Source organism: Chroicocephalus ridibundus, chromosome 6 (genome assembly GCF_963924245.1).
Source record: "Chroicocephalus ridibundus chromosome 6, bChrRid1.1, whole genome shotgun sequence".
Taxonomy (NCBI): Eukaryota; Metazoa; Chordata; class Aves; order Charadriiformes; family Laridae; genus Chroicocephalus; species Chroicocephalus ridibundus.
This window is the reverse complement of record NC_086289.1, coordinates 37,656,733-37,677,805: the sequence shown is the minus strand read 5'-3', so window position 1 is coordinate 37,677,805 and position 21,073 is coordinate 37,656,733. Positions and strand designations below refer to the sequence as shown.

Below are 21,073 nucleotides of genomic sequence, written 5' to 3'. Positions count from 1 at the left end.
TAAACAAGTTGTTTTGAGATGACGCCTGTGATTTCTCCCAAGAGAATTTTTTGCAGATGCTAAGGGACACCGGTGACCTCCCCACCACCAAGGTGCCACCATCCCTGGGCCATATCCTGAGCCCCACAGCCCGTTTCTTCCTTGGAAAGTAAGGGGCAGGACTTGAAGACCCATGCCACACAGGAGGTGGGTGCATGCTTCTGGGGACACCCACGGGGTGAGCAGTGTGTGGGGCACCTGCTGGCACTGTGTCACTTTGATTTCCATGGCGAAAAACCATAGGGGAAAAATTCCAGGGAAAATACTGCTCAGGTCTGGGCAGGATCCAGCTGGAGGCATCAGCAAAGGGATCTGCAAAGGGGCTTCTTTAGGGAGAAGATGACGGATAACTCAAATTTAGGTTGGTATAAAAAAACCCCACGCGTAACAGGAAAACATTTAATCAGGCATTTGGCACATCACCTTATCAGCAATTCAAGGGGGAACCCATATGGCCGCAGGGATGTCCCCCACCATCCCGGCCCTGGACCGGGGCAGCAGATGTTCCCCATCACTGTCCGGGCAGGATGGATGCAGCCGAGCATCCAGCTCCCCCAGTTTTACCCAAACTTCACACCGTGCACATCCTGGCTCTGCTTCGTCCCCAAGCGCTTGGCAAAACACAAAGCAGGAGATTTCCCGTCTGGGGAGCTGGCAGAGCCATCCCTTCGTGCGGGATCCCTGCTGCTTGCTTTTTATTAAGGAAAAGGAAAAAAAAAAAAAGGGATTTGCTGCCTTGCTGTGGGTTTGGGACAGAAAGAGGGATGCAGCAAGAGGGACGCAGCAGGGACGGACCTAAGCCCAACCACTCTGGCAGGCAGTCGCCCCTCGGGAGAGCTCACCCGGGCACCCTGAGACCCCCTCAGGCTTTGGGGACAGGCTCCTCTGGTGACAGCAGCAGGTCGAAGGGGACGAGGGGCCGGACGAGGAGCCGCGCCTCGGGGCCGACGGGGTTGGCCCGCAGGTTGAGGCTGCGCAGCGATGCCATGGTGGCCAGCTTCTCCACTGGCACCTCTGCAAAAAGAGAGCACCCAGGTGAGCGTCCATCCTGGCATCGGCTGCAAACACCCACTCCCCCCCTGCCTCCCCAGGCTTTTATCGAACCAGGAACATCATCAAATAGTATTAAAATACGCGACTATTCAAGTGTCTTGGCAAGGTGTAAACACCGTGATATTAAGGGTGGACGCTGCCCTCCAGTTCTCCCAGTCCTAAAAAAAACCCTGCTGGGGTGCTAAGCTGGTATTCGAAGACTTATTCCCCTGTTTTATTCCCAGTGTTGCAATGCCCAGGAGCCCTCACCAGGCTAACGGGAGAGCACGTGCTCTTTGCCCTTGTTGGACGGGATGCAAAATGGCTCTCGGCCACCACCAGGCACCCTCCTATTTTGCAATTTCCATGAATTTGGATGTTTTCCTTTTTACATTAAAAAAAAAAAAAGGTGCAGGTCTCATGGATGGTCCCAACATGAATCCACTGAGAACAGAGGAATGAGACCAATACAAAAACCTAACCATTAAGATCAATAAAAGATTTAGCTTTTTGTTACAAATCACAGTATTTTGGGCTTGAAAAGCCTACTGGCCTCAGTTTACCAAGAACGGTTTTGTTTTAATGTGGCCATCAAAATGACAAGAGCCTTTTACACCCCCAGCTCTGATTTCTTCTGCCAATACCTGGAGCCGAACTGCGGGGCTTTGATTATAGCCGGGTGGGCGATTATGCGATTTTTAAACCACGAAACTTATTTTGGTCTGGAAAAAAGTCTCAAACACCTTATTGGCTTTTTTGGTTTTTTTCCTCTCTCCTCCAGAGGCCGGTACTATTTTGTGTAATACACATATTTCTTAGCAGCGCATCTCTCTCATCAGGCTGAGCTTCACATGAATTTTTTTTACCCCTCCTCTTTACACTGGATTTATTCACCGCTGCTCCCCTGTATCATTTTGCATTTTCTTTTTCCCCCTTGATGTGCAAAAATTGATTTTTTTTGGGTAGACCTTCCTGCTTAATGATCTTCTAAGGCTATGCAGAAGGATAAACCCCAAGTATTTAAATTTAGAGAGTTAAGGGAAGTATTTTGGAGAGCGAGCCTTGCCCTGGGTGGAAACAGCTCAGCTCTGCGGCGTAATTCAAGGTAAGGAGTGGTGACTCATCCCCGGCGTGAAGCGACAGGCAGGGCACGCAGGGCAACCTATAGCTATACTGCTGTGCCATGGGAGCCACAAACTCCTCTATGAGCAGCCCAAAGCACCACTTGCCGGCTCCCCAGCGCATTAAGCACTCGTGTTTCAGCCTGAATTATTCATGCTGGCTTTGCCAGTTAAGTGAAAAAAAGGGGGGGAAAAAAAAAAGGCTTTTTCATAATTACAGCAAACGGTAATTTTCTCAGATCGGAATATGATAATACGTGAGTGAAAAACCCAGCTCCTTGAGATGAAAGGGCTGCTGAGGCATCGGGAGGCGTCTGAGGAGGTGGGTATGAAAGGGCTGCCAAGGCATCCGAGGAGACGGGTAATGAACACTAACAGCCCTGAAGATCTCGCAGCCACGTACGGCTGCAAATTGAAGGGGGAAGGACCCTCTGCTCAGCCCAGCAGAGCCGCTTCCCGGACACATTTTGACATTACCTGCATCCTTTCGTGGCCACCAGCTCCTGACAGCCTCCTCCAAACCTGCTGAAAACCTGGAAACCTGCTTGCTGGCTCCTCTAACAAAGATGCATTTTCCATGCCATTATCCCAAATTAAGAGTGGCTCTCTGATGCTCAAGAAGAGAAAACTAGCCACAGTTGCCCCCAGCAGCGACCTGCCCAGCCTTGATAGTGGTCTCCAGCATCTCCCTCTCTGTCTCAACATCTTCTGCCTTAAACCATTAATCAAGGAATAAAGGAGAATAAAGGAAAGATAAACTGAAGCTTCAGGCATCCAAAACCCCCGCGGACTTGGAAGCTGAAAATGCTAATTTGGTACCAGTCTAATTAGCAGGGAAAGAGTTAAAAGCACCGACATTAATATAGATTTCCATCTTGACTAACCTGATCTCCTTCTATGACAAGGTGGAGGAGGGAAAGGCTGTGGATGATGTCTGCCTGGACTTCATTAAAGCCTTTGACACCGTTTCCCACAGTGTTCTGCTGGAGAAACTGGCTGCTCCTGGTTTGGATGGGCATGTGCTTTGCTGGGTGAAAAACTGGCTAGAGGGCCTGTCCCAGAGAGTGGTGGTGAGAGGAGTTAAATCCAGCTCGTGGCCGGTCACCAGTGGTGTTCCCCAGAGATCAGTATTGGGGCCGGTTCTCTTTAATACCTTCATCAACAACCTGGACGAGGGGATTGAGTGCGCCCTCAGTAATTTTGCAGAGGACACCAAGCTGGGTGGGAGCGTTGATCTGCTGGAGGGTAGGAAGGCTCTACAGAGGGACCTGGGCAGGCTGGATCGATGGGCCGAGGCCAATGGTATGAGGTTCAACAAGGCCAAGTGCCAGGTCCTGCCATTGGGTCACAACAACCCCACGAACGCTCCAGGCTGGGGGCAGAGCGGCTGGAGAGGTGCCTGGTGGAAAAGGACCTGGGGGTGTTGGGTGACAGCATCTGAATATGAGCCAGCAGTGTGCCCAGGTGGACAAGAAGGCCTGTATCGGCAATAATGTGTCCAGCAGGACTGGGGCAGTGATAGCCCCCCCTGTACTCAGCACTGGTGAGGCCCCACCTCGAGGGCTGTGTCCAGTTTTGGGCCCCTCACCACAAAAAAGACGCTGAGGGGCTGGAGCGTGTCCAGAGAAGGGCAACGGAGCTGGTGAGGGGTCTGGAGCACAAGTCCTGTGAGGAGCGGCTGAGGGAGCTGGGGGTGTTCAGCCTGGAGAAAAGGAGGCTGAGGGGAGACTTTCTCGCTCCCTACAACTCCCTGAAAGGAGGGGGTAGCCAGGGGTGGTCAGTTCCTTCTTCCAAGGAACAGACCATAGGACGAGAGGAAACAGCCTCAAGTTGAGCCAGGGGAGGTTTAGGATGGATATTAGGAAAAATTTCTTCCCCAAAAGGGTTGTCAAGCCTTGGAACAAGGCTGCCCAGGGAAGTGGTGGAGTCACCATCCCTGGAGGGATTTAAAAGCTGGGCAGACATGGTGCTGAGGGACATGGGTTAGTGGTAACCTTGCAGTGCTGGGTTAATGGTTGGACCTGATGATCTTAAAGGTCCCTTCCAACCTGAATGGTTCTGTGATTCTATACATAATTACACACCAGGGTTTAGAGCTTGTTGAGATGAAAAGGGCAGTTGACAGCACTAAACGTCTCCTTTCAGAGCCCACAGACTCCAAGCAGGCATTAATTAATCTCCTTTTACTCCTTCTTCCCTTTAGCTGGAAAAGGCTACCTACCCTCTCAAGCTGCAGTTCAACATGTCTTAGCAGGTGACTCAGCCTTTCAGCAAGTGCATTTAAACTGGTCTGTAGCCCTGCTATCAGCTCCACTGAGAGGGCAGAGGAGGACAGGTAGGACCAAGAATGACACATGGCTATAGGAGCCCTAAACCCCAAACTATTTGTACTATTTGTCACCTTTGTGCTGATGGAGAAAGCCCTTTGCTACTTTCCTATCCATGGTCTGTAGAACATCCTCCCCTTGCCTTTTATCTTCTCGTCTTTTATCTGGAATGGGTTCCTCAACTCGTTATTGGACTAAGCAGGGCAACCTGGGTCCCAAATTATAAAAGGCAGCAAGATGTACTTCCTTCCCCTACTGAGCTAGCTGGAGGTAGGTGGGTGCTGCTGGAGAATACTATTAGGCTGAGCTTTCAGATGCCTCAATAGCTTCTCCAAGAACACGCTAGTGGCTCCTCGTGAGACCCTGCTGCTGCTACAACTTGGTCTTCAGGGGGGTGAGTTGTATCTTCAGGCTGAGGGAGTTGGGGGGGTTCAGCCTGGAGAAGAGAAGGCTCCGGGGAGACCTCAGAGCCCCGTCCCATCCCTAAAGGGGCTCCAGGAAAGCTGGGGAGGGACTCTGGATCAGGGAGGGGAGCCATAGGACGAGGGGGGATGGTTTTACACTGGAAGAGGGGAAATTGAGATGAGATCTGAGGCAGAAATTGTTTGCTGTGAGGGTGGTGGGCCCCTGGCCCAGGTTGCCCAGAGAAGCTGTGACTGCCCTATCCCTGGAGGGGTTCAAGGCCAGGTTGGACGGGGCTTGGAGCAACCTGGTCTGGTGGGAGGTGTCCCTGCCCAGGGCAGGGGGTGGCACTGGGTGGGCTTTAAGGTCCCTTCCAACCTAAACCATTCTATGATGTGCAGGCTGGTGGTGGTGGGGGGAAATGCCATCTCCTGGGGTGAAATGAGTGTCCTGCTGCCATACTCTGGAGTGCAAAGGGTTCAAATCCTACTTGACTGTTAATGAAAATCAAAATTTGTGCTGATTAAATTCAAGCTGATGGGGTCTCCTTGGCTGTCCTTCCACTGTTGTGCCAGGCTAGTGTGGGAGGAAAAAGTCTCTATAAATAGAAGCTCCTAAATAACATATAAAATTGCATTAGCATATAGAAATGTGTATATAGATAAAAATGGGAACTCATGTGCAGGTAATTGGCACCAAGGCTCATCTCCCAGCGTGCTGTGCTCATGCAGGGCAGGGAGTTCGGTCCTCGTGTGAGCTCCGGCTGGAGGGCAAGCCAGGAGATCCCACCATGGTCCCAGAAGGTCTCCCTGGGGCTGAGATGCTTTGCCTTGGGTGGGAAGGGGTTGAGCTGCTGCGGCTCTGGGGATGCTCCATTCCCTGGGATGATATTGCTTGAAGGAGCCCAGGAGGTATTGGGGAAGGTACCTAGGAGCCATGCAGTTCCTCAAACTTTTGTTTCCTTGGAAAAAAACAGGCTGCAACACCCCTGGCTTTCTAATTTCTACCTCTTCCCTTTCTAGAAAAATGCCTAAAATAGGCTAATCTTTCCTCTTTCTGCAGCCAGAGAACATCGTGCTCATCACTAAGATATGTCCTTAAAACATTTTAGCTTGAAATTATTAATTTGTATGGTGGTGTTATTTTTCCTGAGTCTGATAACAGCAGCTGAGGGGAGCCTGGTGGGATGTGACCAAGCCTGCCAGCTGGGTTTTCCAGCTGCCTTCTCCCCCAGGATTAACCCAGCTGGGCACAACCCTTCATGTAGCCTGTCCTCCCTGTGTTTAAGCCAGGAATAACACAACAAAAAGCTGTATTCCTACCCCGCTGCAACCTGCTTGCACAAAATGAGTGGGGAAATAGGAAGTCTGGAGACCTCGGCTCCTCCATTGAGTCCTATTGGAGGTCAAATAGTGATGGAAGGAATTAAAAATGAGACCGCTTGCTCTCTGGGAGGTGGGAGAGGAAAAAAAAAAAAGGGGTGAAGAAAACCTGTGTCTCTTGCTGGCTCTGGCAGAGAGTGAGGAAGCAGCATTTAGTGTCTTGCATTTCTACAGGGAGCAGCTGATGCTGTTAATAAAACTCGTGTTGTGGGGAGGAGCTTTCCCAGCTGCAGCTGAAGCCATCCCAGATAAAACAGCAAAATTGAGTGGACTTGATATTAGCCTCTCTGGGGTTCTGTGTGGGCCGGGGGATATTTCAGCCTCAGCTCTTTGAAAGCTCGCTCCTGAATAAATCCTCTTATCTACGTGCTGCCCCTTTTGCCTGGCTCTCAGGGACTCCAAAGGCTTCAGCTTTGCGCATCAAAGACTTTCCTCCCACGGCGGGGCTGGGGGACGAGCGGCTCTTACGGTTCCTTTCCTTTCATTTATTTTTCAGGAGGTTTTGTAGTGTTACAGCTCCTGTTTGCGCTGGGAAATGTTCAGGTGGGCTTGTGCCCTTACTTTGCCTGGCAGCAAACATCCCAGCATCCTTGGAGCCAGGTGGGAGTAGAGTGGCTGGGTCCTGTGAGTGGATCTATTTTTTTTTTTTTGTTAAATGTGGTGATTTTGAGTTGCAGCTGCCTTTGAGAGCTGTATCCCAGCGTGGTGAATAGGGCAGCTTGAATGGAGCTTGATTTCCCCCTATGCCTGCAACAGCTTCGCCCCAGGAGGCAACACAAGCATTAGCAAAAGCAAGCGGCTAACGAGGCTGTGTCTATTTAGTGTCTCCCCTGTGCCTGTGTGCCCTTCCCCCTACCAAATTCTTGCTCTGTTGGCTGGATCACCAAGCCACCCTCCGCTTCAGCAAGGCTTTTGACACTGTCTCCCATACCAGCCCCATAGGTAGGCTTAGGCAGCATGGGTTAGCCGAGTGGGCAGGGAGGTGGATGGGGAACTGGCTGAACGGCAGAGCTCAGAGGGTCATCAGCAGCACAGTGTCCAGTTGGAGGCCTGTGGCTAGTGGTGTTCCCCAGGGGTCAGCACTGGGTCTGGTCTTGGCCAATATGATTCATCAATGGCCTGGGTGAGGGGACAGAGGGCACCCTCAGGACATTTGCGGATGAGACAAAGCTGGGAGGGGTGGCTGACACACCAGAAGGCTGTGCCACCATACAGAGAGACCTGGACAGGCTGGAGAGCTGGGTGGAGAGGAGCCTAGTGACGTTCAACAAGGGCATGTGTAGGGTGCTGCACCTGGGGAGGAATAACCCCCTGCACCAGTACAGGTTGGGGGTGACCTGCTGGAGAGCAGCTCGGTGGAAAGAGATCTGGGAGTCCTGGTGGACAACAGGATGTCCATGAGCCAGCGATGTGCCCTTGTAGCCAAGAAGGCCAATGGCATCCTGGGGGGCGTTAAAGAGAGCTCGGCCAGCAGGTGGAGGGAGGTCATCCTCCCCCTCTGCTCTGCCCTGGTGGGGCCACAGCTGGAGTGCTGTGCCCAGTTCTGGGCTCCCCAGTTCCAGAAGGGCAGGGAGCTGCTGGAGAGAGTCCAGCGGAGGCTACAAAGATGCTCAGGGGACTGGAGCATCTCTGCGCTGAGAAAAGGCTGAGAGCCCTGGGGCTGTTCAGCCTGGAGAAGAGCAGGCTGAGAGGGGATCTCACCAATGCTCAGTAACAGCTAAAGGGCGGGTGGCAGGAGGATGGGGCCAGGCTCTTCTCAGTGGTGCCCGGTGACAGGACAAGGGGCAACGGGCACAAACTGGAACATGGGAAATTCCATCTCAACATGAGGAAAAACTTCTTTCCTGTGAGGGTGGCAGAGCCCTGGCACAGGCTGCCCAGAGAGGTGGTGGAGCCTCTGGAGACATTCCAAACCCACCTGGACGTGTTCCCGTGCCACCTGCTCTGGGTGACCCTGCTCTGGCAGGGGGTTGGGCGGGATGATCTCCAGAGGTCCCTTCCAACCCTGACTATTCTGTGATCCCTCGGCCTGGCTGCATCTGCAGGGGATGGTGGACCATGAGCAGAGCTTCAAGCCAGCATCCCTCCCTGCCCAGGGATGTGGGTTGGCATCACCGCTGGGAACTGCAGGTGCCCTGGCGTGATGCTCATCCTCCCCTCCAGTGGGAAAAGGTCCTTCTCACCTGTGATCTCGTTCTCTTCCAGGTTGATGGTCTCCAGGGCTGCAATGGTGGTCAGGGGCTCGGGGAAACGCCGAAACCTGTTGCGGGAGAGGTCGATGGCCTGGAGGTGCAGCAGGGAGGTGACCTCCTCGGGCAGGCGGTGTAGGTAGTTGCCTGCCAGGTTGAGCTCTGCGGTTGGGGAAGGAGAGGACAGAGGTGGTGGGATGGTGGGGGGAAAAGATGGGGAGGGAAAAAAAAGAAAAGAAAACTAATGTACAGCTTAATTTACAACCTCTCTCCCCCATGGGCTGCCAGTTCCAGCAATGGCATTCCAACTCTAAAAATTAGATTGTTTTGTTTTTTGCTCATCTTCATGGTTTCCTGTTGTACCTTTGCCTGCTGTGAGCATCGCTTTTAGGAGCAGTGTGTTTCTTAGCTTCCTTGGGCTTTCCTAATTAAACCCCTGTAGCATTTTGCAAGCAGCGGCTGTGGAAATGAGCAATATTTCCTTGTGAAGTCGGAGCATGGCTTAAGGCTAGTTTTCTACCTTTGTGTGCCTGAACCCCTTCTGAGGTATAAACAGTGGTGGAAGAAATGTATTTATATGCAAGAAATACATATTCTATAGAGTTTAACCCTCTGGGATGCTTTTTTAGCCCCTGGAAAAGAGCTCCTGTGGGGCCAGGAGCAGCACTCCTGCATGAAAGCCCATTAGCCATGGGAACAGGAACGCAAGCCCCGCTGTCCCAGCACCCTTCTCTGGTGACACAGGGCTTTCTGCTCTATAAATACCCATGCAAGCCACCCTGCCCCTGCTAATACCTGGTATTTATAGGTCCTGCCTTATTCAGGCTGGTGCAAGGCTGTCCCCAGCCCTGGGCCATCTCTGCCCTGCTGAGACCCGGCATGTTCATCACCAGAGTGATTTGTTCACTGGTGGAGCAAAGCCCTTGCTGGGAAACAAGATTTCCCCCCCCCCCCCCCTTGGGGGTCACTGTGCTATCTGGAAATCAATTTTCATTTTCCTTTGCTCAAGGTGTTTCTTTTCTCCAGCTTAGGGGAGTTTTCACAGGTGATGCTCCAGCACAACCTGGGAAGCCTCCCCGGACACCCACCACGGCGGCACCCGTGCAGTACTTCGTAAGAGCAAAATATTTGCTTTTAAAAGCTGCCAGAGCCCTTGGTGCTGCTGCAGGCAGGCAGCCCCCAGCATTCAAAGCCAGGGCTCTGGGTGCTTGTGTGACCGTGTCTTCTGGGCTCTGCAGGGACTGTTCCCACCTCCTGCAGCGAGTGGAGTGAGCAGCTATGGCTGATGACTCCCCATGAGGGCTAATTAGCCAGCAGCAAGCCAGCATGCTGTCCACAGCCTGAAATGCCCCATCTCTGCCATGCCCCGTTGTGCCCAGGCCGATGTTCCTCTCCTTTTTCATCCCCAGCCCCATCCCTGGAGGGAGCCGGAGGATGAGGAGTGACCTCCCACCAGCCTGGCCACCCCCAGCAGTGGCAGGGCATGAGTTTGGGACAAGCAAAACCAGTGCCTTCTACCCACGAGGGCTGGGAAGGGTAAAGAAAAATGGATTTTAGGGGGGCTGAACTAGTGTTTTGAAGGAGGTGTGAGCGCAGAGGAGCAAAAAAAGGTGGTGGGGAAACCCTCTGGTGCTGCTGCGCCTCCTCCTGCAGCAGCCTGGGGGCTCTTTGCTGGGTCAGGGTGCGGGTGGGGATGGTTTGGAAGTGGGTGTTGTGAAGCAATGGGGCTGTCCCTTACCTCTCAGCTGGCTGAAGGTGGTGACAAAGCGGCTGGTGAGGGACTTGAGCTCGTTGTTTGCCAGTGAGATGCGGTGGATGCCCTCCGTGACGCTCCTCATGGCTTTGTAGATGCCGACGGGGAAGGCGATCAGCTTGCAGTTGGCCAGATCTGCCCCCGGAGAGACCCAGGCACTTACAATGCACCCCGGTTGGGAGGGAGCGATTCTTGCCAACTTGTCTTCCACCCCTTCATGCTCGGTTTGCCTGTCTGGGTGATGCCACCTGTGGATGCTGTAATGTCCCCTGCCCTACTCCTCTCTGCAAGCCCCAAGAGTCTGCTCCCATCAGCAAAGCTAAGACTGTTCTGCGTTAGGTACATTCAACCCGAAATTGCATTGCAAATACTTCCAGGCTGCAATGTCCTTCTGGAGACCCTCAGCCAGCCTGGCCATGACAAATAACTTCACAACTTCAGTAATTCCCCTCCCCTGTGTCCTTACCTCCCTGGGGGTGGCCGAACAGTGCAGGGATGCCTACCCCACCGCTGACTGGGATGGGGATGGAGTGGGGCTTTCCCTGGGCTTCCTCCTGGCTGGATTTCCAGCTTTGGAATCCTCAGCCCAGGAAGGACATGGAGGTGTTGGAGTGGGGCCAGAGGAGGCCCCGGAGATGCTGGGAGGGCTGGAGCCCCTCTGTTGTGAGGACAGGCTGAGATAGCTGGGGGGGTTCAGCCTGGAGAAGAGAAGGCTCCAGGGAGACCTCAGAGCCCCTTCCTGTCCCTAAAGGGGCTCCAGGAAAGCTGGGAGGGACTCTGGATCAGGGAGGGGAGCCATAGGACGAGGGGGAACTGGTTTAAACTGGAAGAGGGGAGATTGAGATGAGATCTGAGGCAGAAATTGTTTGCTGTGAGGGTGGTGAGCCCCTGGCCCAGGTTGCCCAGAGAAGCTGTGGCTGCCCCATCCCTGGAGGTGTTCAAGGCCAGGTTGGACAGGGCTTGGAGCAGCCTGGTCTGGTGGGAGGTGTCCCTGCCCAGGGCAGGGGGTAGCACTGGGTGGGCTTTGAGGTCCCTTCTAACCCAAACCATTCTGTGGTGCTCATGGCGATGGGTGCTTGCCCCCATGGCAAGCAGCAGGGAAGGGAAAAGGATTTGACTGCGCTTCTCACCTGCCAGCGTTTTTTTTCTGAATTGTTTCCGTTTTCCATCCCAGGGATGTGCCGGGGGATGGAAACCCTGTATCCCGGTCCCGTGATGCTCAGCCTGGGCTCTGCTGCCCGCCCCCTCCCCAAAGCCATGTTGGGGGCTGCAGGAGCTCGGTCCTCCCCTGCTTCTCCTCTCGCTCAGGGGGACGTCAAGAGACTGAGCCACGAAGCTGAGACTCGGTGTTTGCTGGTTTGTACCCCAGGGCACCCAGCGTGAATAAAAATGAGCGCCTTTCATCTCTCCCTTTTGATGAACTGCGTGCGGCTCTTGGATATTAGCTAGAAACAGGGAAATTGCAGAAAAACATAAATCCGACAAGGCGACGCAGGGAGAGGTCTGGCTCCCGCTGTCACTCGCGAGGAAGGGCTTTATCCCTGGAGCATGTCTCGGGGGATTATGTGTCATGGCTGGGATCCCACTTAAGCTTTGGAGGGGGCTGAGAGCCCTTTGGAAGAGCCTTTCCCTTCCCCAGGGATGCGGGATCCTCGGGGGCAGCACCCGGAGGTGGGGCCGGCAGCTTTTTTTAGACCACGGCAGCAAAAAATAGAGCCCTGCTCCCAGCTACCCGATCCTTCTCTGGGCCCCAAGCGTGAGCTGAGCCGGAGTGCCGGCCTTACCCAGGGAATCCGTTTTGTTCTCCACCGTCTCGTTCACCTTCCTGGCCACCCGGGCCACCGCCTCGCCCATCCGCTTCTGCATGCGGGCACCTGGTCCCGCTGGGGACACGCTTCGGCCGGGGGGATCCACGGCTGGAGGGAGAAACCAGCCGCTCCGACCTCTCGGGAGAGGGCTGCTAAAAATAACCTTTGGGATCGGCCTTCCCAGGGGAGGGAGGGAGGCTGTGCTGGGGCTGGTATGGCCCTCACGGGGTGAGATTCCCAGCTTTCCAGGATGGTTCATTTGGGATATGGGGATCCCCTCCAGGGCCGTCATATCCCTTTCCTGCTGATCTGGGGCTGGTGTAGTCCTTGGGGTGCGGGATTGCCAACTTTTTGGGTTGGCACATTTGGGATACAGGGATGTAGTCCCTTTCCTGGTTTGCAATATGGGGCTGCATCCCCTTTCCTGGTTTGTGATACAGGGATGCATCCCCTTTCCCAGTGATCTGGGGCTGGTGTAGCCCTTGGGGTGTGTGAGTCCCAACTTTTTGGGTTGGTACATTTTGGATATGGGCCTGCATTCCCTTTCCTGGTTTGGGATATGAGGATGCACCTCCTTTCCTGATGATCTGGGTCTGGTGTAGGTCTTGGGGTGCGGGATTGCCAACTTCTCCTTTTGGTACATTTGTGATACAGGGATGCAGCCCCTTTCCTGGTTTGGGACATGAGGATGCATCCCCTTTCCCAGTGATCTGGGGCTGGTGTAGCCTTTGGGGTGCAGGATTGCCAACTTTTGGGGTTGGTACATTTGGGATACAGGACTGCACCTCCTTTCCTGGTTTGGGTTATGGGGATGCACCCCCTTTTCTGGTTTGGGATATGGGGATGCATTCCTTTCCCCAGTGATTTGGGGCTGGTGTCGCCCTCGGGTAACAGGATTCCCAACTTTTTGGACTGGGACTTTTGGAATATGGGGATGCATCCCCTTTCTTGCTTTGGGATATGGGGATGCATATGCATTCCTGGCTTGGAATACAGGGATGCGTCCCCTTTCCTGGTTTGGGGTATGGGGCTGCACCCTGTTTCCTGGTATGGGATATGGGGTTGCATCCTGGTTTGGGATCTGGGGCTGGTGTTAGCCCTTGGGGTGCAGGATTGCCAACTTTTGGGGTTGGTACATTTGGGATGTGGGGCTGAACCCCCTTTCCTGGTTTGGGATGTGGGGATGCATCCCCTTTCCCAGTGATCTGTGGCTGGCATTGTCCTTGGGGCGCAGGATTCCCAACTCTTTGTGTTGGTACTTCTGATGTAGCCCTTGGGGTGTGGGGTTCCCAACTTTTGGGGCTGGTACATTTGGGATACGGGGCTGCACCCCCTGTCCTGGTTTGGGATACGGGGATGCATCCCCTTTCCCGGTGACTTTGATCAGCTCGTTCCCTTTCCTGCTGACTTTGATCAGCTCTGCTCAGCCAAAATGTTTTTGGCAGAAGGAGCTCAGGACGGGAGGACCCGCTTAGCACGGGAATTCTCAGGGGAAACCCCCCTTACCACCCCCAAAAAAAGCACTCTTCCCACGCCGGGAGTCGAACCCGGGCCGCCTGGGTGAAAACCAGGAATCCTCACCGCTAGACCACGTGGGAGGGCACGGGGAGCGCTCGCCCGCCCCCGCGCCTGCCCCCTATCGGCGGCGGGCGGAGCCGGGCGGCGGCGGGACGGGACGGGCCGGGAAGCGGCGGGGGGGGACGGCCCCGGAGGGGGGTGACACGACGGGGCGGGGGGCGGTGCCGCCCGCTCCGCGCCGCCTCCGCGGGGACAATAGCGCGGGGCCATGTCGTCCGCCGGCGGCCGCCAGCCCAGCCAGAGCCGGGCCATCCCCACCCGCACGGTGGCCCTCAGCGACGCGGCCCAGCTCCCCCCGGACTACTGCACCACCCCCGGCGGCACCCTCTTCTCCACCACCCCGGGAGGTAAGCGCCGGGGGCGGGCGCACACACACCGGGGCCTGCCGCCTCTCCCAACGCCGCCTATCGCCCCTATATCGCGCCTCTATGTCGTGTGTATCGGCGCTTAAAGCAAGCCGCCACTCTTTTTACCGGGGGTGGCAACCGGCCCCGGTGGGACGTGGCCACCGGGGGGGGAGGGGGGGCGGGGGGGGCCTCGACTCCCCCGCGGGGTGTCGGCGGCGAGGTGGGACGTGGCCACCGGGGGGGCTCGACGGCGAGTTGGGATGTGGCCGCCGGGGGGCTCGACGCCCCCGCGGGGTGTCGGCGACGAAGGGTGGGTTGGGGGGGCAAGGGGGGGGCAGAATGGGGGGCTCTGCCCCGTCCCGCTTTGACCCCCACCCTCCGGGGCTGGAGCATCTCCCCCGTGGTGCTGGGGGGAGAGGGGCGCGTGGGACATTTTGGAGCACCGGCATCCCCGGGATGCCTCCCCACCCCTGCCATGAGTTCGCCGGGTCTCATGGCAAGCTCCACGGGGCAGCTGGTAGCCAGGTGCCAGCCGGGGGTGTTTATCCAGCGCTGAATTATCGCCCGTCGTGCCCAGATAAGAGCGGGCGGAGCGGCGGCGTGTGTGTCCCCCCCACGCTTATCCTTGAGGTCCTTGGCCAGGGCGCCGGTCCTGCCGGGAGACTCTTGCTGCTGCCGGGCCGGATTCCCCCCCGGCCCCCCGCTATCCTTATCCTCTTATCCCACTTCTTCCAGGCACCCGCATCATCTACGACCGCAAGTTCCTGCTGGACCGCCGCAACTCCCCCATGGCCCAGACCCCGCCTTGTCACCTCCCCGATATTCCCGGCGTCACCAGCCCCGGCTCGGCCGGCGGCGGCGAGGAGCCCAAAGCGGATGCCAACAGCCTGAACCACCAGGAGGGGAAGCCATCCATGGGTAAGGGACCCCCAGGTTGGGGTGGCATTTGGGGTGACACCCCCCCCAGAACACACCTTAATGCCTGTCCCCTTGCCTCTCGCCAGGGGACGACGCTCAGTTCGAGATGGATATCTGAGCGGGTACCACGGAGCGGCAGCAACTCCCCAGACCTGCGCACACCCCATTTGGCTTAGCAGGATCCGTCTCGGCGAGGGGGAGGTGGCAGCGGTCCCCGCCGGCGTTCCCCCCCACCCCCCGCTTGCCTTTACCCCCCTTCCTCCTTTCCAGGGAGCGCGGCTCTGGCTTCTCCCCCTTTGTGGGTGACCGGTCCCAGCAGGCGCTGCATGGAGCATCCCTTCCGGATCCCTTCCTCTGCCCGCCATCAGCCTGATCTCCTCCAGGCTGCTTTTTAAACCATCCCTTTGCCTCTTCTGCTGCCTCGCCCCCTCCTAAAAATACCCCAAACCCCTCTCGTTTCCCCAAACCTCCCATTGCCAGTTCGGAGCTGCGTCACCCCCGTCCTTTGCCCCTTCTCCCAGAAAATTTGGGCAGCCTCTCGGGAGGAGGGGGAAAGCGTCCCTCCTAAAACTGGGCACCGGCTTGCACCCCGGGGAGGGGTTTTTTTCCTTTTTTCGGTTCCCTCGGGACCTGTTGGCATTCAGTGGGGGACAACGTTCCCTTTGGTGCTCCAGGTGTGTGCATCCCTCTCCTACCCAGACTTCTTCCATCTCGGCCCTTTGACTGGGGGCCGCGTCCTCGAAGCGACGCAGCATAGGTTACAAAAAAAAAAAACAACCCCTGCTTTTACTTTTTTTGGTACTGAAAAGGGGCACTTTACCGGCAACACTTCTTTTTCCGGGCTGGGAACGAGCGCCTCCGGGAAAGTGCTTTCCAGTGCTTTTATTTTTTTAATATCCTCTCACCTTTAAAATGTGAATAATACAGGAGCGAAACCCCTCGGCGCCGTTGGATGTCCTGGGGTGCCGCGGGGAGGGGGATGCGGGGTGGGATGCCGCAGAGATGCGGTGCTGTGGCCGGCAGCATCCCGGTGGCATCCCAACAGCATCCCAGCTGCGCTCCGGTTGCTGGGTGCCGGCATCGGTGCTGTCCTCCCCTGGAATTTCATGCTGGGTCTTCCCCTGGACGAGTCGTGCTGCCATAAAGAGTTTCCGTGGTAAAACCGGCGGTGGCTTTGCGGCTTGGCACGTGGTGACCATCCTGCCCATGCCCAGCATCTCGAAACCCGTTCCCCCCCCCCCCCCCCAACCCCCCTGGAGATGGGATTTATTTTTTCCCCTCTCCCGGTGCAGCTCTCGCCTCGTAGAGCAGTGTTTTCGGTGAGCGGGTCTGTGGCAGGGGGGGACATGCCACGGCAGTGCTGTGTTTTACCCCTGCCCTCTCCCCGAGCCCGCCAGCCCCCCTATTTGTTTTTTGTTTTTCTTTTTTGTTTTTTTAATTGCCTGCCCTTAACTGGGAGCCGTTCGGCAGCTTTGTGACCTTCTCAAGTGCCATTTTATCAGCCCCCACCTGAGTGCCTGCTCCAGCCGTCCGTCTGTCTGTCCATCCATCCATCCATCCATCTGTCCTCCCCCCCTTGCCGGGGTCCCCCCCCCATCCCGGTACCCATCTCGGGGGACCTGTTGCCTGCCGGGGCGGTGGCATGGGGACATATCTGCGCCGCAGGCTTTCTGCACTTTCCATCGGGTAATTTATTTCTCTAGGTGTGTTTGATGCGGCGGCTGGTTGCGAGCTCCCGTCTTCCAGTCGCTTTTCTGGCTGGGGAGGGGGTCTGGTGCTCGTTTTGGGGGGGGAAAAGCAAAAAAAAAAAAAAAAACCCCAAAAAACCCCCCAAGGGAATGGGATGCCTCTCCCATCCTTTCCCTTGGATGGTGGGATGCAACGTGAACTCGCAGCCGGCCGTCGCAGGCGCACGAGTGAGTGAGTGCGAGTAGAAATATGTAGATGCGTGCGGGTGGGTGGTGGTAAGACACACACAAAGATATATATATTATATATAAATAGATATATTTTCCTTAAAGGAGGGTCTGTTAGGTCCTTGGGTGGAGGGGGCGGAGGGCAAGGGCATCCTTTGTGGAGCAGGGAGGTGGCCACCGCGGATGCAGCCACTCGTTCGCGGAAACCTGCTCTCCAAGCAAAAAAAAAAAAAAAATATATATAAAAAACGCCCCCATATCCGAGGACAACTCAACTTAGGGACAGGAGCCGGAGGGAAACCACTTTTTTTTTTTTTTTTTCTCCTAAAAGCCCCTTTTTCTCGACCTCCTTTCGTCTCCGTTCGCCATCCCAGCAGTTTTCTCCCAGTTTTCTAGCTGGGTTGGGGGCTGAGGAGCTGGGGGGGGGGGGGTCTGGCCTCGCCTGGGCAGCTCCTCTGCCAGTCCGGGTTACGGATTTGGGTCTGCGGGTGGGTGGGTTTGTGGTTTTTTTTTTTTACTGTCTCTTCAAGCAGGTGTTTGGGAGTGGAAAAGCTCTCGCCAGTGGTTGCTGTTACAGGGAAATCAATAAAGATCTTGGTTCTATTAAATCGAGGCGCTGGAGGTTTCTTCTCACCGTGACTCGGGGTGCAGGGGTGGGATTTTCCCGTCCCTTCAGAGCAAACGCTGCCTGGGCTTCACCCCGCCCCTTGCGGGCCAACCACCTTATTTTTTTTTATTTTTTAATTTTTTAAATTTAGTTTTATTAATTTTTTTTATTTTTTATTTTTATATTTTTTATTTTTAATTTTTTATATTTTTAATTTTTTAATTTGTTTAATTTTTAAAATTTTTTATTTTTATTTTTAATTTTATTTATTTATTTATTTTAAAAAATGTTTACCTTTTTACTTTCTATTTTACTCTGCATTTTTTATTTTTCATTTTATTTGTTTTTATTATTTTTATTTTTGTTTTATTTTTTTTTAAATATTCCCTCCCCCCTCCCCCCCCCCAAATTCTTTAGGTGAGCTGCTTTCCAAATTTCCAATTTGGAAAAAATAAAAAATTTTAAAAAATTAAAGACAAGAGGGGGGATCCGGGCCCAGGAGAGTAACTCCGGAGCGAGCCCCCATCTCTGGGCGGGCAGAACTCCGCGTTACAAAAAGCAGGGGAGGGTCTGAGCCAGAACCGACAGCCGACGAGGTGGTGGTGGGGGAGGGAAAACTCGATTGCAAAATTTTCATGTGCAGAAAAATGGGGTTTTAACGTAGAAAGGGCTCCCGCCTGTGGAATTGCTGGAAATTGGACGTTCATCCTGCAGAAATGTCTAGAGACGCCCTGGGCATCCAACCGGAGAGGTGCCAAGGGGATGGGACATCGACCCGCACTCCAAATGTCCAAATAACCCCTGAATTTAAGCTTAAATTGCAACCCCCCCCCCCCCCCCCCAGCAATTTCACACGCTGCCGCTAAATCCATTTTTGCACCAACCTGGGGGTACCTCCCCCCCTTCCCGTCTGTCCTCCCCTTCCAGACGATGCCGAAATCTCATTTACCATCCCGAAATCTCATTTACCGTGCTAAGGCTGCCGTGTAAACTGGGTTTCAGCTGCTGGGGGTGGGACCGGGGGGGGCTGAAAAGCTGTTGCAAAGCCAAAGCCGCCTGGCAAATCGGTGCTGGGGGTACAACCATGGGGGCCCCCCCACGTCCATGAGCATCCCTCAGCCTCGGGCTGCTCCTGGAGGGGCCCATCCCAGGTTCCTGCATATATATATTTTTATTTTTATTTTTATTTTTATATTATTTTATTTTATTTTATTTTATTTTATTTTATTTTATTTTATTTTATTTTATGTTTACTTTATGTTTACTTTATGTTTACTTTTACTTTACTTTATTTTACTTTATTTTTATTTTACTTTTACTTTATTTTTATTTATTTATTTATTTATTTATTTATTTATTTATTAAGTTTTAATCAGCCTATTTATTAAGTTTTAATCAGCCTTTTTCGCTCAATGTTGGGTGGGTGTGAGCAGCAAAAGGCAGAGGGGTGTCCCCCCCCGGCCTCCATCCGCCTCCTGAGGGTCCCGCATTTTTGTGGGTGTCTCGGCAAACCGCTGATGCCCCTGGGAAACGCATCGGTCCAGGATGCCGCTCCGCCTGTGGAATACTGCCAGCATTCCCAAACCCACGGGTGATGCTGGGAGGGGGCGGTGCGGAGGGATGCCCAGGTTTTTTTTGGGGGACGATGACGACGACACCCCTCGAGCATCCCGGTCCTGCCGTGACCTCCCGTGGATGCGGGCGCATATGGCAGCAGGCGGGAGTCCGGGAAAGGGCTGTCACATCACGCTGTCACCCACGTTATTATTGAATTATGATTATTAAATAATTTTTATTCCTACTCTCTTGCTTCGTCGTGCTCCCCTCCGGCCTGATCCCGAGTGAAAAAAAAAGGGATGTAGGAGGAAGGGTAGAAAAGGAAGCGAGGAAACCCTTTTCTTCGGAGAAATTTCTGCTGCCTCCAGTTGCGCCTGCCCATATTCCAGCTCTGCGGGTTCTTCCTCACCTGAAATCACTGTTAAAGGGGGACCTAAAGCCTGTCGGGGCAAAAAAAACCCCCCTTGGAAACAGGCAGCGAGGCTTTCTAAAAATGAAAAGAAAATAAAAATAAGACATTTTTTTCCTTCCACTATTGAACTGACCAGAGAGCGGCGGATCGTGGCTTTGGCCTTTTTTTTTTTTTTGAAATGGGAAACGTTGGCGGCTTTGGAAGCGCGCGTTGTCCGGAGGAGAGGCGAAAAAGATGCTGATGAGGCATTTTGGGAGCTCCTGTCCTCCCGGCTCGACTCAGCCCGTGCGATGCCAAGCTTGGGGGAGTGACAACTGTTTTCCTCCCAAATTTTGGGGTGTTTTGTAGCGGTTTTATTTTTTTAAATCCCGGCTTACAAAGCCCATGCAGCGAGGTACAAAAACCCTGGGTTTTGGAGCACTCCTTGGGGGAATTCCTTGGTGCCGATTCGGGAGCTAAAAATGGAGCATTAAAAAAAAAAAAAAAAAAATTATAAGATTTTGACCTAGGACTGAAGCTGGATAGTGAGCTGTAAGCGAACCAAGCCAGGGTAGTTCTGTAGGCAGCAGGGGGAATGGAACTTCGGTGGGATTTGTAGCCCTTGGTTCGGGTTTTTAAACCAGAGTAGCTGCCATGGCTCCACTGGGGCCTGCCCTGCGGCATCCGCCTGTAAAATTAGGCAGAATAGAGGGTATTTTGGCCGAGCCGAAGGCCGGGGAGCCTGGCTAATATCTAGGATCCCGATTAACAAACTTTCCAGCCCTGCTTTCCAGCCGTTACCATTTTCGGACAGGCTCCGGGCTCCGTTTACATTCCTGGCCCTCCTTCCCAGCCCCGGTGAGCGCCTTCACGCGGTTTTTCTTCTTTTTGCCTTCGGCCTGTCGGCGTCCTGTAAACATCGGTTTGGCGGTGCCGGCCGGAGCAGCGCGGCGGCGCTGGGTGTGAGCAAGGCTGTAGCGCCGGGGCGTTGCAGGGGGTGGTCTCCGGGGGAGGTGGGGTTGGGGTTCCTCCAAGGTGCAGGGGGGGTTGGCCTAAATGAAACAGGGAGGGGAGGGCAAGCAGGAGCTGAAGGAACTGGGTTTTAATGGAGTGGCTGAAATAGCATCTTTCCCACAGCTGGGGACGAGAGAAGACTAAAGTCACCTCGTGGCTTTACTCCGTGGTGTGGTGGAAACCAGCAGAAGATGGGCAGACCTTGAGGCTGGCCCTGCTGGCGCCAGCAGAGCCATCACAGGAACCCACCAGGGTGCCCACATGTGCAGGAGAGCAGCCAGGTGGGCAGCAGCCTTATTTCTCCAGGGACCCGTCCCCTGTGCAGGACAGGAGCTGGCGTACCAGCTCTGATGGCCGTGGTGCTGGTGGGGACGTGGGTGCACCTGGTCACAGAGCCATCGGGAGCCTCTCCTGGTCCTGCCCTGGCTAACATCTCCATGAGACCTCCCAGGTCCTTCCAGCAGGCTCTTGGGGACCGGTGGCTCCCACCTGCACCACTGGCATTGGGTCCAAGGTGGGACTGGCCCATCCTTGGTCTCCACCACTGGAGTCCCTGCTGTTGCGGGCAAGGAGGGATTGCTCTGAGACCTGGGGGAAGGCTGGAGCCACCCTGGTGTTATGGAGGATATCTCCAGGTCTACACCCTCTCCACCATGCCCTGAAAGCCTCCCGCAAGGTGGGGAGACCAAGCA

The 21,073-nt window shown here is 54.6% G+C and overlaps 2 protein-coding genes and 1 non-coding gene across 5 annotated transcripts; 1 reads left to right on the top strand and 2 right to left on the bottom strand.

The window, feature by feature from the left end:
* Nucleotides 1-424: 424 nt before the first annotated feature.
* LRRC20 (leucine rich repeat containing 20) lies at nucleotides 425-12,210 on the bottom strand. Of its 3 annotated transcripts, XM_063339610.1 has the most exons (6): nucleotides 12,030-12,189; nucleotides 11,376-11,690; nucleotides 10,231-10,380; nucleotides 8,487-8,654; nucleotides 882-1,053; nucleotides 425-730 (listed from the first exon to the last, which is right to left on the bottom strand). In XM_063339610.1, exons 1-5 carry the CDS (start codon nucleotides 12,109-12,111, stop codon nucleotides 902-904), a joined length of 867 nt encoding a protein of 288 aa, XP_063195680.1. In that variant the 5' UTR covers nucleotides 12,112-12,189; the 3' UTR covers nucleotides 425-730; nucleotides 882-901. The 3 variants fall into 3 exon arrangements, with proteins under 3 accessions (XP_063195680.1, XP_063195679.1, XP_063195681.1); XM_063339609.1 differs by having other exon boundaries at nucleotides 425-1,053; XM_063339611.1 differs by lacking the exon at nucleotides 11,376-11,690 and having other exon boundaries at nucleotides 425-1,053; nucleotides 12,030-12,210.
* Nucleotides 12,211-13,579: 1,369 nt separating this feature from the next.
* TRNAE-UUC (transfer RNA glutamic acid (anticodon UUC)) lies at nucleotides 13,580-13,651 on the bottom strand. Its single transcript has one exon. It is a non-coding gene; the product is annotated as a tRNA-Glu (tRNA).
* A 70-nt stretch (nucleotides 13,652-13,721) lies between these two features.
* Nucleotides 13,722-17,232, top strand: EIF4EBP2 (eukaryotic translation initiation factor 4E binding protein 2). Its single transcript, XM_063339612.1, has 3 exons — nucleotides 13,722-13,978; nucleotides 14,714-14,896; nucleotides 14,983-17,232. The coding sequence occupies exons 1-3, from the start codon at nucleotides 13,840-13,842 to the stop codon at nucleotides 15,012-15,014; spliced, it is 354 nt and encodes a 117-aa protein (XP_063195682.1). The 5' UTR covers nucleotides 13,722-13,839; the 3' UTR covers nucleotides 15,015-17,232.
* The last annotated feature ends 3,841 nt before the right edge of the window (nucleotides 17,233-21,073 follow it).

Excerpts from the sequence above, each read along its gene's own strand:
- LRRC20 (XM_063339609.1), bottom strand. The coding sequence starts at position 12,111 with ATGCAGAAGCGGATGGGCGAGGCGGTGGCCCGGGTGGCCAGGAAGGTG. Across the intron at positions 11,691-12,029 it reads GAACAAAACGGATTCCCTGG|CTAATATCCAAGAGCCGCAC; the intron begins GTAAGGCCGGCA and ends CCCTGTTTCTAG. Across the intron at positions 10,381-11,375 it reads CAGAAAAAAAACGCTGGCAG|ATCTGGCCAACTGCAAGCTG; the intron begins GTGAGAAGCGCA and ends CTCCGGGGGCAG.
- EIF4EBP2 (XM_063339612.1), top strand. The coding sequence starts at position 13,840 with ATGTCGTCCGCCGGCGGCCGCCAGCCCAGCCAGAGCCGGGCCATCCCC. Across the intron at positions 13,979-14,713 it reads CTTCTCCACCACCCCGGGAG|GCACCCGCATCATCTACGAC; the intron begins GTAAGCGCCGGG and ends CACTTCTTCCAG. Across the intron at positions 14,897-14,982 it reads GGAGGGGAAGCCATCCATGG|GGGACGACGCTCAGTTCGAG; the intron begins GTAAGGGACCCC and ends GCCTCTCGCCAG.